General features: G+C 44.3%; 1 protein-coding gene across 2 annotated transcripts in view; it reads left to right on the forward strand.

Annotated features, from left to right (window-relative positions):
* Positions 1-22220, forward strand: part of CCDC60 (coiled-coil domain containing 60) — a 639895-nt gene that overhangs the window by 303229 nt on the left and 314446 nt on the right. For both annotated transcript variants that reach the window (XM_085633209.1, XM_085633208.1), the window contains exon 3: positions 7362-7444. In XM_085633209.1, the coding sequence (XP_085489335.1) occupies positions 7362-7444 (83 nt within the window). The remainder of the gene's footprint in view (positions 1-7361; positions 7445-22220) is intronic.

Raw genomic sequence — 22220 nt, forward strand, 5'->3', positions numbered from 1 at the left:
GCCATTTCCTTCGGCGCGCAAGCCACGCCCCTCCCCAATGTAATTTGTTTTATTTAGATATTTATTTACTTAACTCCATTCGGCTGTATGCCAGAGTTTACTACCCCCCACCCTGCTCCTTCTCTGCCTCACCGCCCTGCAGCACTCCCTCGAGGAGCCGCCACTGTCCACAAGACTGGATATCATTGTTGAGAGGTCCTTCTGAAGAGGATTTGCTACTAAGGAGAAGAATGTAGTAGGAGCTGCAGTGAAGCCAATCCTACTGGTGATGCATCTTCATCGGATTGGCTTTCAGGTAAGAAGGCTTTCAGGTAGAGAGCGAGCACAAGCACTTTAGCACTGGTTAGCAGTGGTAAAGTGCACAGAGTCCTAAAGCCAACAACAACCAATTCAGCAAACAGGAGCAGTGAAGGTAAAAGGTTTTGGGAGACTACCACCCAAGTCTGTTGGGTCTAACATCTCCTTGTTGCATTTTGGTGCCTTTCCTACTACAAGCGAGAGGCCCAGCTACACAATTGGGGGAACATGTCTATTGGAAGAAACTTGAGAATGCTGAGTGGTATGAATTTTGTCCATCCCCACAGTGTACAGATCCTTCCCTCACAGAAGTGTGAGGAAAATCTGTGATTTTAGCCCAAGATTGATGTTTGCAGTGCATTTCAGGTGAGAAAATGTTGTGGGATCCACACATGTCACACCACCCTGGACTCTTCTGGGAGTCTACGTTTTCAGGTTTGGTAGGTAACTATTGGCACCCGCTGAGCCCAGTGCCAAGTACCACAGCTACCCACGTAGTCATAATTGGTCAATGTGTAAGGGAAATTTAGAGGTCTCTTCATTGCATTTTGGGGTATTTCACCTCATGGGCTATGGGCCCATCCACACAAGTGCGACACTGTTTTATCAAGAAAGCATAGACTTGTGGAACATTTGTTATTATTTATTGAATTCCTCACAATTTTTGGCACCCATATGTAATCAAGTGTGAACTAAAGAGCACATTTTCCAAAATGCCCTCTGAATTACATTATAGTATGGGTACCCCAAATTCAGAAGTTTACAAATAACCGCTACTCCTAAACTCAGTATCTTGGGCACATTTAAAAAATGCATAGTTTTCCTGCATACCCATTTTTCATTCAATAAATTTGATCATGTAGATTGATGCATGATTTGGTTCACAATGAAAAATTGTTATAAGTTGCAGCTCAGTTGTTGGCTGGTTATCACTTCTGGAAAACCAACAAATGCTATACATTCCTGTGGCAGAAGAATCTGACGGATGTAATGGGATATTATTTTTGTAAATCAGCCATTGGATCAAAAAAATACAGATCAACACTTTCTCAATGAATTAATTGTATATATATATTATTTTTTTTATCTTAACAATTAGTTTCTTTTGATGAATTTTGCATTTCATCTACTTTTCAGAAATGTACAGTTTTTCACCTTCACTTCACCCATGGGTTTCACACATCTTTCTAGCATAAACTCCGAGTGGGTGGATCCACAAAATAAGAAACATTGATTACCACTCAGAAAAAAAAAAAAAACAGTGGTTAAAAAGGGATATTTGTTTACCAGTGAAAACTACGAAGAGAATCATCCCGGCTCAGCAATTCTCATGTTGAAGCAATTCTAAAAAAAAAAACTGCAGAGCACCTTTTTCTCATTTTAATTTTAAAAAACATTGTTTTGGTAAATTTTTACTATTTTCTTGATTTCTCTCAAGGGGAATCCACAAACCCCAGGACCTATACAATCTGCAACATGTGGGAAAACGACACAAATCTTTCCTGGATATCATTTGGGGAAACATTTATGAAGGCTGAAGCATGCAGTACCCTAAGCATCAAAAAGGCAATTTTCAGAAATACATAGGTTTCCTTGATATGCATTTTTCACTCTTTATATTTTACCATATGAATTTCTCGATACCCGATACACAGTTAAAAACTATTTTAAGGTACAGCTCAGCTATTAGCTCTACATACCTTGGATTCTTTGAAAACCTACAAACCCTATGTATCCTTGGAACCAAAAGGGTCTAACGGACGTAATGTTATAATGTTTTTGTAAATCGGCACTTGTGACAAGAAGTTACAAGTGAAACAGTTGTCATAAATTGACATTTTTTCCTACTCATTTTCTTTATTTTTGTATTTCAACAGTTTGTTTTTTTGGGAAAACCTTGAGGTATCTACACAAATGACCCCCTTTCTGAATTCAGAATTGTCTACTTTTCAGAAATCTGGGTTCACCCATTGGTTTTGCAGCAGTTTCTACCTCAAACTGGAAGTAGGTTGAAAGCACAAAAATTAGGAAAAATGTGCTACCACTTTGAAAAATGCCAAAACTGTGGTAATAAAATAGTTTATTTTTTATTCAGCTCTGCATGTTCCTTAAAGCTGGAAAGATGTGACTTTAACACAACAAACCTTTTACTAATGCCATTTTTAGGGAAAAAACAGACACTTTTTTGCACAGCCCTTTATTTTTCCCTAAAAAACAACATTTTACTAAATTTTGGCTATTTCATTAGCCCCCTCCAAGGGAATCCACAAGCCCCTAGGTACCTTTAGAACTCCCATGATATTAGGAAAAAAAGGACGCAAAACTGGCCTGGATGCCATATGTGCAGAAAACGTTATGGGGGTCTAAGTACAAACTACCACAAATATCCCAAAAAAGGCTTAGCATTCTAAGAGAAAAAGCCCTAGCAGCAAAAGGGTTAAATGTGAGGTCAAAATAATAAGGCATTTACGTAATTTTGAGTCAGTGTACAAGTACTGTCCCAATGGTTCAAAAAACAATTGCTTATTCATTAGTCTATAGATCGGGCAGCACACCCGCTTGCCTTGTGTACGGTGTTGATCAACTTGGGCAGTGCCCCCGAACTGGGGAAGAGAAATGCTTACTGTTGGCCAGCCCCCATACAAGGGGAGTTGGTAGAGAGGCAAGAGCGCTGTTCAAGCTTGGTCACAGCCCACGGCTTAGGAAAGGTGGAGGGTCGAGCCGGTAGCTACTTTCTCCAGTCTGGGGTGGTGAATGGCAAGGCGGCAGGGGGGAGTATCTCAAATTTGGCTGCATGTGGTTGTTTTCTCCCAGGGTGGTGAAAAGCCGCCTGCCCTGCAAGCCTAGTGTATGGCAGAAGGTGTGGAAGGGGGAGATGTCATGTGTGCAGTTTTTGCCTCTTGATATGTTCAAGGGGCTAGGTGATCGTTGTGGGTGAGGTTCTCAAAGTGATCAAGGTGGGAAAATGGGTCGCCAATTAAGGTGTTAGATCTCCTCTTATTGTAGTGTCTACCCCCTCTTCTGCTTCACCACGCTTCCTCCGATTGGGCCTGTGCTGCCCTCCTCTGCATGGTGAGGGTTCTCTTGACAAGCAATAGAGCCATAGCAGTGGTTTGTGCTTCCTTGGCTTTTCTTAATAAAAACCTTTTCAATGGACCTTCGGTTTGTAGCGGTGGAAGCGGACTCCAACTGGCATATTGCAGATCTGAATGAAATGGAGGTGATAAATAATTTCTATGTTCCCCAATCGATTTCTCTGACATTCCTACACTGTTAAGCATCTCTGATCTTGCAGTATGTACACTATTATGGGGTCATATTTATCACAGAGGCTGTTTTTCCGAATGTATATTATCGACCAGGTCTCGTTGTTTTTTTGCCTTGTGTTGGAAATGGGGTTTCTGGTTGGCTCGGGTATGCACCTAAGCCAGGCAGAACCCACCACTCTAGTCAGGGTAAGAGAGTTATACACCCAAGATAATCCTTGCTCACCCCCTTTGACAGAGCAGTCAGGCTTATTCCATATGCAATGTGTAAAGCGTTTGCACAACACACACACACACCCACCAGTGATACACCAGGCACACCACAAAAGAGACTAAATATCCTTTGTGTTATACACCAAAACACATGGACCACAAAGCCATAAATTAATATTTGCTTTGCACATATATCACTTTGTAAATAAATTAGCATTGTCAATTAGGCCAACAAAACATCACTGTCAGTGAACTGGAGCCAGTACATGCACTTTGCACAGAAATCAATTTGTAAATAAATGTACAATTGTCAATTAGGCCAAAAAAACATCACTTTCAGTGTACTAGAGCCAGTACACGCACTTTGCACAGAAATCACTTCATAAATAAATTCATTTGGGGTCCTGCAACCAAGCTGGACGTGTGGCCAACACACCAGCCGGTAGCAACTGGCCCGACCCTCACAATGCAGCCTGGGTGGAGGCCAGACTAACTTGGGTTTGCCACCAGTTGCTATTAATACCGGGTGGTGGCTGGATCGTGCCCCCTCTCTCTCAGCTCCCACTGGTGGCTGCTCGCTCTCTGGCATTACCGCGGCGAGGGCATGAAGGTGCCAGAAGGAGGGGGAAAGGCACTCACCTGGTCCCCTATTTGAGACAAGCTGTTTCGTGACATCGGTGCGGTCCTGGCTGCACCGAGCGGGAGGCGCAAGTGCTTTCAGTCGCCTAGCATGGCTGTGAGGCTCCTGGGGATTTAAGAGCGTCCTTGCTGCTCTCTATACTCAGCGTGGCATCCTGCTGGGCGGGGTGTAGCTTTCCTCCTCTCAAGTCACAGGCTTCCGCAGGTCACCAGGCAACGGCCGGTGCTTCTGTAGATCTGGGGTTTCTTCTGCCCTGTGAGTGGGGGCTGGTCCCATGGCTGGGAGGCATTTTCAAAGAGATTAAAGCACCCAGTGGTTGTCTAGGATTGTGAACGATTTCCCCGAGCAGCACAGGGGAGTTTAGGGCGGCGTCAATAATTATACTACCAACGAAGCCCTAGAAACCCCAGAGTACGTGAGGCACCACGCATTTCAACTCAAGTGAAGCACCAGAAATCCTAAAATGAACTGTAGCACACAGAATGTAGACTCTGATGCCCATGAGTCTTGCACAACAGAAGGCCAGCACACACAGGCCCTTGGAGATTTCTACTCAAGCAGGATACCACAGCAGGGCAAAAAGAGTCAGTCCTTTTCCTCCACCACAGACAGAAGCAGCAACTGCAGGCCAACCCACCCCGCACACAGAAAAGGCAGGGCTTCTCATACAGGCTTCTTCTTGACAGGGCCCTCTTGGTCCATGGAGTAATCTAAAGTCCTGGAGTTTTAGGTCTAATACTTATACCCCATTTTGTCACTGTTCTCTTTGTGGCAAGGGTTTCTGAACCCAGACCAACCCAGTCCTGTCCTCCCTGGTGCAGCATGCCCACAGGGGGTCGAGACAGCATTGTGAAAAGGAGACACAGCTTATTCAGGTGCAAGTGAAATTCCTCCCACCACTCTAAATGTAGTCAAGGTCTATTCAGTCCAGCTCTGAGTCACCCATGGAAGGCTGGGCACACCTCAACCCCTGTGACTGTTTAGAGTGAATGCACATCCCCGACTCCTGTCACTTCAACATCAGGCGCTGAATACACAAACAGTCAGAGGCACACAGGGTGGTAAAGTAAGAAAATGCCCACTTTCTAAAAGTGGCATTTTCAAATACAGAATTAAAAAACCACCTTTCCCAAAAGGTGAATTAATACATTCTGAGCTCAAAGAGCCTAAACTCCATTTTTCCCTCTTAACCCAATCGAAAGTTACACATGTAAAATTGTTACAGTGCAGCCCCAATGATAAGCCTATGAAGCAGATAGCCTTTCAATAGTGAAAACAAAATTCACAGTATTTCACTATTAGGACATGTCTCACACACACCAGTCATGTCCTGCCTCTCACATACACTGCAGTCTGCCTATGGGTGGTGCCTTACATGTAAGAAAAGGGCAGGTTGGGGCCTGGTAAGTGGGTGCACTTGCCAGGGCAACCTGGCAGTTTACAACTGTTCTCACAGACACTACAGTGGTAGGTCTGAGACACATTTACAGGGCTACTAATGTGGATGGCACAACCAGTGCTGCAACCCGACTATTAGCATTTGATTTACAGGCCCTGGCACACACCGGTTACTTTGCTAGGGACTTACCAGTAAATCAAATATACCAATCATGGATAAACAATCATATTAATAATTTATACATAGAACGTATGCACTTTAGCACTGACAAGTAGAAGTAAAGTGCCAAGAGTCCAATAGCCAACAAAATCGGGGTTAAGAAAATAGGAGGCAAAAGGCAAAATGTTTGGGGATAAACCTGTCAAAAGGGACAGGTTGAACACCTTGCCTCTATTATTATCTGTAATACGCTTGGCAGAGTTTCCAGTTAGTCTATAATTTGCCCCACAAAACCATTGAATGGTTGTCTTTAGAAATACCTCAGTTAGTGTCCATTTAATCTGATTGAAAACGGACTGCCTCTACTGTTGCTGTTAAGAGAGGCATCACTGAATTAAGAGTTACTGTCAGTGAGTCTTATATATCTAACTCATCCATTTGGGGTTCAGATGTTTGAGTTTAGTTCAACACTACATTTGAGATGCTATTCTAAGAAATAATAATTTTATTAGGTTACATGAAAATGCTCAATTTTATTATGGTTTGATATAGTTTATTTTCGTTTTTGGTATTTGTGTGTGTATGTTTCTCTCTATTAATTTGTTGATGACATTTTTTATACTTGATTACTTTCTAGAAATTCAACAAAAAATTATTAAAGATAGAAAAACATATGAATAATTAGAGTAAAAACATATGAATAATTAGAGTAAAAATGTATTTATTAAAACTAGAATTATCCAGTTGATTCGGAACATGGGCTATTGAACATTTAATTATAGATTTTGCGTTGATAGTCTACAGTCGGCATGGCCTTCCTTTTAGAAATATTACATTTCTTAGAATATAATTTTCGATATCACTGGTAGCATCGTACCGCAAGTATGTCATAGCATTCCTAGCAGAATGAAATTCAATTGTTAACTAGACAGGTGCAAGAAACAATAGACTGGACAGCTAAGTAAGGATTGAGTGAATATGGTACACCAGCACGAGATATCGTAATCACCTTGAAGCATTCCTTAAGATGGAGCTCACATAGCAAACACGAGGGAAGAGTCTTAAAGTCAATACAAGGTTCTTAAGCTCCTCTCTTTTGAGTATCTGTTACCAATATTAAATCTTGTCCATGGTTAACTAAGTGTAATCCATAGATAACCATTGTTTGTCCATGAATATAAAGCAGGGGTTATCCCACACCAGCCTCCTAGCAAAGTGTCACTTATTTCTTGCCTTTCATGGCACCTTAGAGATTATCAGTTCCTAAACAGTGGCATTTTTTCAGGTTATAAATTGGGTAGAGCTTGTGTGTGAGAGAGAATGGGGATGAAGCGGTCTGCTTTCAATACAGTGATTCCTGACCTACTTCTATTGGTTATCTTTTCAGAAACCTCTTTTGACACCTTCAGTCAGCCAGAATCGCAGAGAGAAAGATCTGAGAAGCCTCAGCAAAGGGCTTTCCCATACGAGGTAAGGTACATATTGAGCAAATGTTTGGGTGACCCCGTTATTTAGCTGATGCCAATTCAAGAAATGGTTCAATCACAATATTCCTTTTGGCAGTGCGTTCAAGATGCCAACAATGTGGACTCAAGATCTGGGCATATCCAAGCATGTGGTAGGCCGAACAGCTGGAGTTTTTTAAATTATATTTAATGTATTAAATTATATTTAGTGTATAGGAATATCTTATATCCATTGCCTTATTTTGGATAATATCCATACACATTGGTTACCTGGGTCTGTTTCTTGCCATTTTATCATATCTTTGATCAAAATATGATAAAAGAAACAGCCGTTTGTTCTTATTCTAAATGTGATTGGTTAGCTCTTCAATAAATGCAATTTTCTAAGTTGGGGTGTCCGGAATTTGGAAGACCTGATCTACGTTTGATGTTAAGGATATCTGCATATGGTGACCCAGATAATGTGTTGTAGATCTTGCCTTCCCTAATCTCAATTGGACAGCTTTGTTGTAGGCTATGCATTCAGTGTTCCATGAAAGTATGTTTCATGTAACGTATCAAAACGTGCTTGCAACAAAAGCCAATGAGAAAAAGCTGGGGGGCCAATTAAATAGATGTGCTTTCTCAGACGGGTTCCTTCTTTAGTTTATTCTCATTTTACATCTTGGAACAAAGTACGTTATTCAGTGAGAGTAGCTGCTTGCATCGTTTATGGAAAGGCTTTCTGTTCATGGACTGAATGTGCCCCAACATAAATAACGTAATCTTCCCCGCCGGCTGCACAAGGCACTCTGTAGGCCACATTGTGGCCATGGACCTGTGCTGGGTAAGCCTGGCTTTCTCCCTCCTACATCTTCAACTCGATCTGTCCCACGTTGGATGATTTGCTAGACCCTACTGTACCAGTCTTTCTAACCTGCTTTCCTTGCTAGCCATTGGTACATTACAGGTATTCAAATCTCCTGTTATAGACTTGCCTTTATCCCTGGTTCTCCTTTGGCAGATGCTCAATTATTAACGGACTCCTACCTCACATTATGACAAGGTTTCTATTGTTGACAAGGTTCCCATTATCCCGCAGTCCCAGACCATAGGATTTATACTAGCTAGATTATTTTGTGGTGCACAGGACTTTTATACTGTAACCATATTTGCTTCCTCCACTGGCTCTTTAAGTAAGATTTTCAAAGAAAGGTTTAGTGTGAGGAATACAAGCCTCTCTGACCTGGACTGCCTTTCCTGTTTCGTTTTGAAAAAGGTATTTGAAATAGGTCTAGTTTTTTAACAAATAGCCTGGGGTTACTAAACAACAATGGTTCACCCAGTATCATGCAACACTGAATTTCTTAATTACAAAGTAAACACAGATTTGGTTTGACAAGGGAACAATGTCCAATAATTATATTTTCAGGACAGATGCCAGCAGACTCTTGGTAATAGACAGAGCGATGATTATAAAATATACTTATTTTTGGTAAAATGCGGTGCAGATGAATGCGGTGCAAAATTTGGGGTTCATTATGGTCCTCCCCCTTGACATACCTCCATAAAAAAATTGTTGACAGGAGATTTTCATTTATGTTTTGTTTATTTGTATCATTAGAGAAGCAATTTAGCTTGGGTAGACATTGCTAATCTGGGCCAAATTTTTCTGGGCGATATTTTCAAAAATGGGGGATGTGTTGCAGGGATGATGTAATATTTCAGGAACCCTGAGACCTATATACTTCAATAAATCAATCAATCAATCAATCAAATAACTTAATTCACATTTAGAAATTGCATAAAAGTACAAGTAATTATCACAGTACAGTTTGATCGAGGAATAATTAAAAACAATAAAAAATAATTTTATACGTTTTCCTTTTAAAATATCAAATTTTACATGAATCCACAATTCTAAAACTAGCTGCTATTCATTATAAAAGGGAATATTTACAATAGGCATCTTAAGATGGCATCACCCTGATGTAGGCATTTCCATATACTTTAACAATTTCTAGTTAACATATTTAAAATCTAGCAGAAGTTCATTTACAGAAATCTAAAGAATTGACGACGGGTTAATAAAAATGATCAGATAAAACAACACCCCTGTCTGTAGATCTTCTCCTAGTCCGAAGGACTGAGTACAAAAAGTTTGCTAACATGAAAAAGTATAGGGGGTTTCCAAGGAATTAATAACCATAAAAGCTGAGGAGTAAGAATGTAGGCTCAGTTTTTTATCAGAGGGAGGATATGCTTTTTCCTATCGGTCTTATAGAAGCCACAAATAAAATATGGGACATCAATTTGGTGTCAAAACATAGGTTTTTCGGGGTCGAGTAATCTTATTCAGACAGTAAATAACTCATCAGAGCAACCCTTCCACCATTTTCCTTTGGCAGCTCTATAATGATGTGTTTAATCATCATATTGGTAATTTATTTTAGTATTGTTTTTGTTTCAGGTTTTCCATTGATTCAAATTCAAAAACTTGAGTGAAGCAGGTGGTAGCAGAAGATCTTTAACTCCTGTTTCTAGCTACAAAATCTGAGGACTCCTTCGACAAAGAAAAATGTCTCATATGCCAAACTAATCCGAAAGAAAAAGTAATATCAACTGTGGCTGGACAGAAGAGAATTTGAGATGGTGCAGAAATACAGCAAGACGACGTTCACAATGGATTGAAACTGATATGTGAAGAGGATCACTTTTTTTTTTATCATTGTAGGAACAAGTGCTACAAGTCTTATACAGTGTAAAGGAGCCTGGAATTTCTTTTGTTAAAAAATAGCAGAATCCAGTGAATCACAACAAGAATCCCAGTCTGAAAAAGTGATGTCAATCAAATCCTTTGCCTAATCACTTAGAAGATCGATAGCTACCCCTCATCCACCTCCAACAACTGATCAGAAAGCAGAGGATCTTGAATGTGTTATCTGTAGTTTAGCCAGCAGAAGGGCCAAAGGGATTGATGAAAGAACAAAGTATAGAGTATGTGAGTCTCAAAGAGCAAACATGTTTGTATCTGAAACTAGTGCCTTCCAAGATGAAGTTGTCAGCCAAGTAGCTGATCTAAGCAGTGAGGTGTATGTATTTTCAGCAGATTTTGATGTCCACCCAAATTGCATGCATGCATAAATTTAGACGATGAATGTACAATTCGCAACCAGCAGGAACGCAAAGTCCTTCAGTTAAGTTTTCAGTCTTTGAAAAAGTAAATTAAGTTTTATGGTTCAAATCTTTTTATTAAGTCACTCTTGAGTGCTGGCTATGGGTTCACACTCCGTGAGATCAGAGAAATATTTGTCAACATTGATGAAACTGTATTGATCCATCATAATGAAATTAAGATTTTTCAGGTGAGAATGTTCAATGACAGAATTAGTTTTTGTCAGTCTAACAAAACAAATGAGCTACTTACGATGCTCTGAGCTGATTTGACTCCTGAAGTCCTTGCTGCCAAAATAATTTCACAGGATGCAGTAAAATCAGCAGGAACCATTATAAGAAATTCCTGAAAGATTTAGATTTTGGACTTAATGGCAAATCATGGGAGTCAACAAAAATGCCTGATGTTGGCTTAATATTTTTTACATCATTGTTTAGTATCAGTGAAGCAAAACTGTTACAACCTTAAGTTCTTGAGTTCGGAACAGAAGCCAACACCATTGATGATGGCTTTGAAGATATAGGTGAAGAAGTGGAAGACAATCCCATGAATCAACAGGCTTATGCTGTGCAAATGTACTGTCTTTTTCAAATTATGTTTTATGAATTACATCACGGTAAAAAAAAAACTCCCCTACAGGTGATGACTGCCCACGTAATCTATGACAAGTGCAAAAGTAGAGAGCTAATCACTTCAATTAATAGGATTGTTGTATCAATAAGTTATGATGACATAGTACGGGGCAGGAACTTGTTAGCTGCTCATGCTGTAAAATCTTATAAATCCGACAACTCACCACTTCCAAGTCACTTTAACAGGAAAAGATTTACAATTGCTACATTTGATAATTTTGATTTTGAAAGCAGCTCTTCTTTGTCTTCAATATTCAGCACACATGATATTGCCATGGTGCTTTTTTCAAGACTGCATCGGTGAAGAAGCTGCTTGAAAACAAGCTGTATCAGCTGTAGGCATAAACAAATGAAGCTGCAAACTTTTAACCCAACTGCGTTGCCAACATGTGCAAAATCACTACAAGCCATCAAAACATCCCAGTCTACCAGAAAGTTTCAAAGTGGCTGAGGACATGGATCTTTTTCTACCTGATGCTACAGTCTGCAAAGCTGGTTTAACTGAATTTATCATATCGCTTACTCGGTGCGGACTGAAGGATGATGAAAAGCAAGTTCCTTCACGGGCTAGAATTAATGTCTGATCTCCCAGTATACTGTCCCACTGAAGAAGGTTGGTTTTTTACCAGTAATACCATCTTGGTCACACACTACGCAACAGTATACACAGCTTTAAAACATTTCCAAAATATGCGTGCTCAGCTTTGAAGACCAGCCTAACCTGCCAATTTTCTGCGATGAAGGTGTTTTACGTATTGTAGTGGACATTGTTATGAGCAATAAAGTAGAATTTGAAGGTCTTTATCCAAGAATGGGCATTTTCCATAAGACAAAAGTTGTGTTACGGTGTGCAGGAAGTTATCTCCGTGCATGTGGCATAGGCGATGCAGTTATTGAGGCTGAAATCTTTGGAAACAAAAGTGTCCAGTCAGTATTGAGAGGAACTCATTATGTTTGTTCGTTATAAGGTATGCTCATCATATCTGAGGCTATAGAAACATTTTGTTGGAATGCTTTCTGGAACAAGAATGGCAAATTAGGTTTTGCATATCTTATCTCAGAAGCGAACATGGCACTGGGTGCACTTCATTCAAAAGACATATTGCAAAGCCAGGCAATGTTCAGTACACCAATTTCTCTACTTTTAAGACTCCCTCAATGGAATGACTAACAGAGCTCATTCTAATTAAATCTGGTGCGCCGCAAGCCCCCTGCCCTCCCAGTATAATGCACGTGATACCTGCCCAAATGGCACAATACCTGGGACAATTTTTTTGAAAACAGATTGTATTTGTCAAGTTACACATATATTGCAGGGCTCTGTACCCCAGAGACATCTGCACAATCAAATCATATTATGGTGACTTTGACATTTTCCATGTAAAACACAGGAGATAGAAAAGCAATACAAATAAAATCTAACTTACCCCCAACCCCTCCCCCCCGATCACACCATACACCCACAGCCAGACTGAATCATTTGGATAGAGCAAAAGGTCTGCCCATCAAAATATCCCATCACACGATACCCCCATGTTCCCATCATTAAGATAAAAATCACATCAAGAGGGGATCCCCTGCCACCGAGGCCAGCTCCAATAGCAGTCCTCGATAATCCGCCCACCGTTTCCAAATTTTGAAGTGTTTGTGTGGGCACCCCCTGGCAATGCAGATGGGTTTCTCCAGGCCCATGCAGAAGTCTAGGCCATTCTTCCACGCAGCTACTGAAGGGGCCCTCGGTGCCTTCCACGCCCTAGCTATGTCCCTCTTCACCAGGGTGAAGCCCAATTGCATTAGGTGTCGTTTATAGATGTTGCCTCCTATCCCCTCTATGACATGTAGCAGAGCAAGTTTCGGCGAGTGGGGGAGATCCCAACCCAGCACCTCCTATAGACAGGTAAACACCCCCTCCAGAAACGGTCTAAAGAGAGACATTGCCAGACAGTGTGTATAAGTGTACCCTCCTCCCGATTGCATCGAAGGCACACTGGAGAGGCAATCCGCCCCGCCCTCCACAAGCATACCCGTGTGAAGTATACCCTGTGTAGATATTTAAACTGGACGAGGGGAAGTCGTACAGCTATGGCCGCCCGCCCCCGCGGAGCAACTAAAGCCTCCGTCCAGTCTTCTTCCTCCAAGGGACCCACATCGCTCTCCCAATCACCTCGGAGTTTCTGTAGCGTGGGGGAGCAATGGGTAACTAGGGATTGATAGATCTTGGAGATTTTGCGTTCCTGGAGGTCCTACATAAACACTTTCGCCTCTAACGGGCTGAACTCCGGCAGAGACTCCAAACCCTCTAGGCTAGGGGACAGAGCATGCCGAAATTGAAGGTACCGATAAAATTAGGACTTCGGCATGTGAAATTCTTTCTGAAGGTCCTGGAAGGATTTGAGTGCATGTCCCCTCATAACATCACCCAAGACCGAAATGCCTATGTCATCCCACCCCCGGAATCCCTGTAGGGCCTCCAGGTGCGGCAAATGCCCATTATTCCAGAGAGGAGTTTCCCGAGTCAGTGTATTCCACCACCCCATCCGTCGCAACGCCTGCCTCCAGACCTGAAACACAACCCTTGTTGCCGACGGCAGCGAGCCCCGCAGCGGTGCTGAATACAGAATCGTATGTAGCGAGCGGTCCCCCATAAGTCGTCGCTCGACCGCATATGCCAGATCTTCCCTATTGCCATACCATCATTCATTTAAGACTAGCAGATGTGAAGCCTGATAGTACGAGTGGATGTCAGAGGACGCTAGCCCCCTGCAATAAGTAGACAAAAAACACTTCCGCAGGGCCACATGCACCTTGCCCCCCCACAGGAACTGCCAGAGAGCTGCATTAACTTGTCGGAACCATTGGGGTGAAATCTGGTAAGGGTGGGTCTGCAATTGGTATAGGAGCCGGGGAAGCGCCACCATCTTAAATATAGCCGACATGCCATAGCTAGACAGGGGCATACGGGACTAAGACTTAAAAGCGTCGCGTGCTCGTTCCCACACTGGAACCAGGTTACGCTCCCAGGAGATAGCGGGCACGTCTGACATAAACACACCAAGATATTTCAGCCCCCCCCGCCGCCAGCTGAACCGACGAGACCCATGAGCCCACACCTGTCCGATCACCAAGAATCCACAACGTGGACTTATGAGGATTCATGTACAGTCCAGATGTCTCCACAAAAATCTGCATAATACGCAGTATCCGCGGCCCTGTCCTGTCCACGTTCGTAAGGAAGAAGAGGATGTCATCTGCATACAATGCTATTCTGTCTGACAGTCCCTGTGCCCATTCGAAGCCCTGCATCTGCGCATCCATTCGCACCCATGCAGCCAGAGGCTCCTTTGCTAGGGAAAATAAATATGGGGACAGGGGGCAGCCCTGTCTCGTGCCCCGCCTGATGGAGAACGTGGAAGAGATCGCACCGGCTACCCGCACCGACGCTGTTAGGTCGGTGTACAGGAGAGTTAAGTAGGAAAGGAATTCGGTCCGAAATTGAGTCTACGTAGTAATGCAAATAAGTACACCCAGCTAAGGGAATCAAATGCCCTGTCCATCGGCCAATAGCAGTGTCGCTGGTTGTCCCAGCTGCTGAATGGCCACCACTGCAACATGCACCCGCCTGATGTTATGTCTGGCCGCCCTCTGAGGCATAAATCCTGCCAGGTCAGGATGGACCAGGGCAGTAATATGAGGTAGAAGGCGATTTGCCAGGGCCTTAGTCAGGATCTTAGCCTCCACATTTAGGAGAGAGATGGGATGATATGATACGTGCTGATCTGGGGGCCTGTCCGGCTTGTGAAAGACAACCACCTCTGCATGTCTCCAGTCTGGAGGAAGAGAGCCCCGCTCTCGCGCCTCCTCCACCACCGAACGGTATTGAGGACCCAACTGCAAGAAGTAGAGTTTAAAAAATTCACTGGGGTACCCATTGGGCCCCGGCGCCTTCCCGGAGTTAAGCTCTCCCAAACCAGCGCCCAACTCTTGATATGTCAGGAGCTGCTCCTTTACCTCCCTTAGTTCGCCTAATAGAGTCTTGGGCGGAAGATCATCCAGGAACCTGTCTATTGTGGCGGCTGGCAAACACTCTCTAGGGGCATACAGATCTGCATAATATGTGGCAAAGCTCTCAGCTAGGACCAGTGGGTCGAGCCCAATATGCCTGGGAGGACCTGAGAATGAAACATCCCTTGACAGAGCTGATGCAGCATCTTGCTGGATTCATCCCCCCCCCGATACACCCTATTACGCGTCGCCAACCTGGCTTGGCGGGCCTCATCCATCAGAAGTGCGGCATAATTCTGTTGAGCCATCAGCAATTGCCTTCTGACCTGGCCGCCTCCGACCTCCCGACTCCTACGTTCAAGATCCTCTATGCCTGCCTCCGCCTGCAGCAGTTCTTCCCTATGCGCCCTACGTGCCACCGTGCACCAAGAAATGTCCGCCCCCTCAGTGTAGGTTTCATCACCTCCCATAGTAGCTCGCCCTGGGAACTGACCCCACATTAACTGTCAAGTATTGATCGATAGCGCAGCTCATGTGTTCTCTATAATCATCATTTTGTGAGTGCCATACTGAGAGGCGCCACCTAAACGGCTGCTTCATCCGCCCTATTTGCAGAGTGAGGGCCACCCTGGAGTGGTCAGGCAGGCCCCGCAGAAGAATCGCTGCCTCCATCACCCTATCGACCGCCACTCGGGGAACAAAGAGGTAATCAAATCTGGAATAGGAGTCGTGGACCGCAGAGAGATACGTGAATTCTCGATCATCTTCGTGGAAGTGTCGCCACATGTCTACCCAGTCAAGCCCCGTCACCAAGGAGTACAACTTCGTAGTAAGACTAACCTCTGGACATCCCCCAGCCCTCCAGTGATCCCTGGCCATATCCAAGAGATAATTCCAGTCCCCACCAACTACGGATAGGCCATCTGGCACATCCGCCCAAAGGGTCATGAGACGCTCCACTAAATTCCACTGCAGCGGGGAGGGGAGCATATACACTACCCAACACCAAAGGAACCTCCCCGACCTTGCCCTGGAGGAATAGGTATCGTCCCTGAACATCTGTCCACTGCTTGGTATGGTAATAGGGGACTCTGCGATGTATCAAAATTGCCACCCCTGTGATCCCCTCACAAAACCGGAATGGAACACATGCTGATACCCATATCGCTGAAAGCAGAGGGCCTTCGTTCCCATGAGCCTGGGACACATTTTTAATAACATGTTTGCCGGAGGGATCTTCCTCTTCCAATGGAAACTTGCTTCAATCCTCCCGCTCTTAAAGAAAGACAATTTGAACACTTAGGACCCCAATAATTATTGTCCTATTTCTAGACTTCATTTTGCTGGCAAGTTGGCTGAGAAAATTATGAATCAGCAGATCTCAGAATATATATAGAGGAAAAGTTTCTGATTGACGATACACAACATGGTTTTCAAAAAGATCAAAGCACAGAGTCAACCCTAGTGGTAGCAACCGAAGATATACAAGAAATTCTTGACAGAGAAGGAACCGCGGCGCTAATTCTGTTGGATCTCTCTGCTGCTTTTGATACGGTCAGCCATGAGATTCCGGCTGCCCATATGCAAAGCCTGAGAATCGGGGCACAGCATTGGAACTCCTTAAGTCATTTCTGCCTAATCGACTACATAATGTGACTATGGGCAATATCGTCTCTAGGCAGTTCTCCTTGCCCAATGGAGTCCCCCAGGGTTCAGCATTAAGCCCAACGCTGTTTAACCTCCGTTACATCACCTGCATCGATAATCAAAGACTCCGGCTTTACTTTAGCATGTTGCGCGGATGACTCCCAAATTGTGGTGTCACTAGCAAAGAGCGATAACAACTTGGGCGAGGCTTTCAGTCTATGCATGACCAAGGTGAGCAACGGGATGGATTGCAACTGCCTGAAATTGAATGCATCAAAAACCGGTGTTCTCATCTTTGGCAACAAACCTTCTCTTTGGACACCGTACTGGTGGCCTCCAGAGCTGGACACTTTGCCCACACCTTCAAATAAAGTAAATAACCTAGGATTCCTGGTTGACAGCTAACTGAAATTTAATGACCAAGTTAATAAAATTACCTCTACCTCTTTCTGCTCCCTAAGGCTTATAAAAAAAATCGAAAAATGTTTGCCCCCAGAACTCTTAAAAACAGTAATCATGGCTTTGGTCCTCACAAGTATTGACTATTGCAATAGTCTCTACACTCTTGCATCAAGTTCTCTGAAAAGATTACAGATCCTGCAGAATGCTGCTGCCCGCTTCATTTTTAAAATACCCAAATATGAATCTGCCAAAGATGCCACTAGGAAACTGCATTGGCTACCAGTTAGACAACGATGTAAGTTCAAAGCCCTCTGCCTGGCATATAAATCTCTGCATGGATTTGGGCCAGACCATTTTAAGAGAAGATTTAAATGGTATGTACCAGTCAGAGCACTGCGCTAGGGTTCTGCCGGAAACATGATAGTCCCCCTATTCAGGAAGACCGTGTGGGGGTGGGGTGTGGGGGGGTAGTTTTTTCAGTGCCACCACGATACTCTGGAATAGTTTGCCACTGGCACTAAAAACAGCCCCTTCCCTATTTAGTTTTAGAAAAGCCCTAAAATCTTGGCTCTTCACACAGGATTAGAAGGCATCCTGTGTACTTGCATAACCCGCCACAGACATTGCCACTGCCTTTAGCTGTACCTTCATAGCGCCAAGACGCCCTCGGGCATGAGTTGCGCTATATAAATTGTATTTACATTAAATTACATTACATCATTTGTTGCGGCAGCACAGTGTTATTATCAAGGCACATATTCTTACGAGAGATGACACTGTCCACTGTCCACACCTGGGCCGCGGCCAGCGCCAGAAACCCTGTCTCCCCGAAATTCGAAGCTACACAGGCACCGAACTCCGAGCCCCGGGCCTCGCAACAACTGGTGCCGCACCTCGCCCGATCTATGGTAGGACCTTACGTCTGCCGGCCCTGCCTTATCTCCTGCAACACCAGAGCATCCGCACACACGGTGACTACTACCGCACTCATCACAACCACTGCCCAGGACATCTCCACTGCCTCCTGCTCAACGCATGATCTCTCTGCAACAAGCCACTGAGACCTGGGACACCATCAACTTTCTCACGGAGTCCTGGCTCATGCCGCTCATCTACACCCGATATTGCCTTAGCAACACCCAGTGGCTACAATGTAACACACCGACAACACAGCAAACATGGAGGTAGTATTACCATCATCCACAATAAAACCATCCACTGCACCACCGCCATAGATGACACCACCTGATCATGGAACACCTCAACTTCCAACTACACCCGACTGCAAAACTATCAGAGGCACCCATGCCTACAGACCACCAAGACCTTGCCCAAGCTTCTGCTACACTATACCCGATTTCATCACCCCACTTGCCATTGGCTCCAAGCACTACATCTTCCTCAGAGACCTCAATTTCCACCTCAGCTATCCTGGTGGCAGCAACATCATCAAATTCCTCTAAAGCATGAACACCCTCAGGCCCACACAGCTAGTCATCAACCCAACTCTCATAACAGGGCACACACTTGACTCATTCTTCACAGCCAGCGACAGAGTCAAGTACAGCCACATCACCAAGCTCACCTGGACGGACCACGCCATCGTCCACTTCACCATCGCAAGTCCCCTAGCACCATGCACTGAAGCTGGAACAAAGTATCAGAGAGCCAGTGGACCGACACCCTCAACACCTCCCACCCAGACACCTCAACCAACCTAGAGCACGCCGTCCAGAACTTGTTCACCCAGATCACTGATTGGGCTGACAGAGTTGCCCCCATCAAGCCCTTCAAACCTAAGAGACCCTTCAAACAGGCCAGCTGTAAACCATGGAACGTAGACTACAAACATGCAACTGCAAACAACTCGAATGAAGGTGGCATGCCAGCAAGGATACCACAGACCGAGCCTCCTTCAAAACGTTGTGCAACCAATAGCACCAACTCCTGGAAAGGACAAAAAGGAACGTCCTCTCTAACCACATTGAAGCCAGTTATAGCCACAGTAAAGAACTATTCAACATCATCAGGGAGTTCTCCCACCCCCTCAGCCTCTGCAAACATCATCATCCTCTATCAGGACCTCTGCGACATACTGGCTGACTTCTTTAATAACAAGATCTCCACCATCTTCAAAATCTTGGAACCCTAGCCCTCCGCTGCCTATACCCTGAGCCTCATTGCGCCCACAGATGCAAACCCCGACCACCTGCTAACCACCTGGGACCAGCTCACTACTCAAAACACCAACACATCATTAACTCAGTCCACTCAGGAGCACCCACGGACCACTGTCCACACTACATTTTCTACTTTGGGAGCAAGTCGATCAGTATCCAACTCACCACCATCCTCAATGCATCCATCATCTTGGCCACCATCCACAATGAATGGAAGCACGCTGAAGTAAAGCCTCTTCTCAAGAAACCATCCACTGACCCAGCGAAATCAAGAACTACCATCCCATCTCTCTGCTCCCCTTTCCCACCATGGTCCTAGAAAGCCACCAACTGCCAGCTTACGCAACACCTGGAGAGCAACAACCTTCTGGACATCTCCCAGTCAGGATTTTGCACCAACCACAGCACCAAATCCGCCCTCATCACTGCAACGAGGAAATCAGAGCCCTTCTTGACCATGGGGAAACAGTGGCCCTGATCCTGCTCGACCTCTCAGCTGCAGTCAACACTGTATCCCAGCACACCCTGATCAAGAGTCATCACTACATTGGAGCTCAAGGAGACACCTTCAGAGCGATCACTTCCTTCCTCACTGGAAGAACCCAGGTAAATCCACCTTCATCTCTCAACACACGAGCATCATCTACGGCATCCCTCAAAGCTCATCCCTCATCCCCAATGTGTTCAACACCTACATGACTCTCCTGGGAAACATAGTTATGACCCATGGACTAAACATCATATCCTACGCCTACGACGCCCAGCTCATCCTCTCTCTATCAGAAGACCCCTCCACCATGAAGGCCAACTTCCACAGGTGCATGACAAGAATCGCCGACTGGACGAAAGACAACTGTCTGAAACGCAACAAAGACAAAATGGTAGTACTGATCTTCAGGAACAACACCTCCCTGTGGAATGACTCCTGGTGGACTCCTAACTAGGGTCCTCAACCGTACCAACAGACCATGCCCACAACCGCTGCATCGTCTGCACAGTAAACTCACCATGAAAAACCAAATCAATGCAACCTCCCCCGCCTGCGTCCTCATTCTTCACATGCTTTGCAAGATCTTTAAATGGCTTTCCATCAACTCCAGACGCAGCGTCACCTAATCTCTAGTGGCTAGCCGGTTGGACTACAGCAACACACTCTACACAGAAATCTCCTTGCACCACCTGAACAGGCTACAGACCATACTGAATGCAGCGGCCAAACTCATCCTCAACCTCCCCAAGCAGGCCCACAACACCTCCCACCTCAGAAAACTCCACTGGCTCCTGATTTAGAAGAGATGTCACTTCAAGAGGATGATCCACACATACAAAGCCCTGCACAACCAAGGACCAGCATTCATCAACCACAACTTGGACTTCCAACAACCTCCAGACACTTGTGCTCCATCTCCCTCTACCTCGCTCACACCCCTCACGTACGTCGAAGCAACAGCGGTCATGGAACAACCTCTGGACCTCAAGACCTGGCTGTTCGATTGAGCCCCACTTCCGCAGCAGGATTCTCAGCACCTGGATAACCTCACAGGTGATTACCCATGCTCTACAAATCTACTTGCGAAATGAACTGAGTTGCCACAGAATTCAAAACAGTGAGGTGAGTTATTAAAAAAGTTAACCTAAATAAGTAGGTAGGCTCTGTATATTACTTCACCGTTTAAATGATTAATTATGGAAAAATAACTGTTCTTGAAGGTTTTTTTAGAATGTGACCTTCAGGGTCGAATATTTTACAACTGATCATCTGGCTCCCCACACCAAAAGCAGGTATTCTCCTTCTCAAAGAAGCTCTTGAGGGCTTGCAGCCCTGCAGGGGCCTTCAGGGAGTTTCATCCATACCTCCTCTGCCTAGTTCGGAATGGACGTGTAGGAAGATAAATTCCAGTCATTTTACATTCTGTGTTTTTCTCTTTCGTAATCTGTTGCCCCCTCAAAACATTTTCCCCCTCCCATTCTCATCTCTTAGAGGTAACCTTAAGTTGGTGTACAAATAATCAACAATAATACAGCACTCTGAAAAGACCTAGGTGATGTGTAGTGCTTTACAAAACTCACCATATATACATAAATAAATAATAGGACACATTCTCTGCTGTCACCCCAACATGTCACCCAGAGATGTTGCAGCCTCTGCTACCACTTGCATTCAGTGATGCAGCCTCACAACCTGCCTCAAAGTGCATTACACCATAAAAAAAACCTCGCATCATATGTTAAAAGCAGCTCCTGTTTTAGCTCATGCTTGCATTCTAGATGCATTCTATATTTAACGCTTCATTCAAAACGTAAGTCTTGCAGCTGATCGTATCCTGCATGTGACGGGTTTGAACTCTCACAGGCCTGATTTAGCTGATCTTTCCAAGGCTGTTAAAATGAGTACCATGGGTTCATAACAAATGCCACTAGTCACGGTCGAACGGTTAGGGGGTTTGTGTAGGCAAGTGTCTAATTTTTGTCAGGTAAGTCGTGATGCATCACTGCTTTGCTTGACCAGGTGTATCATTATGGAGTGCCAGTTGTTGGTTGGTAATGGTGGATAAAAAACAATCCATTAACGGCCTCACTATCCCAGGTCACGGGCTTGTGAAAGTAAATATTTTTTTATTTAATAGCTAAGAAATTATTGGGCGAGTTTCTTCAGCGGCTGGTCCTAGCTTCAAAAAACAAATAATCTTTGTCTATGTAAAAAATGCCAGAAGTGATTTTTATTAATTCAGTCATCGCATGTGCAAAAAAATAAAAATAGGT

The sequence above is a fragment of the Triturus cristatus genome, chromosome 11 (genome assembly GCF_964204655.1).
Source record: "Triturus cristatus chromosome 11, aTriCri1.1, whole genome shotgun sequence".
Classification (NCBI taxonomy): domain Eukaryota; kingdom Metazoa; phylum Chordata; class Amphibia; order Caudata; family Salamandridae; genus Triturus; species Triturus cristatus.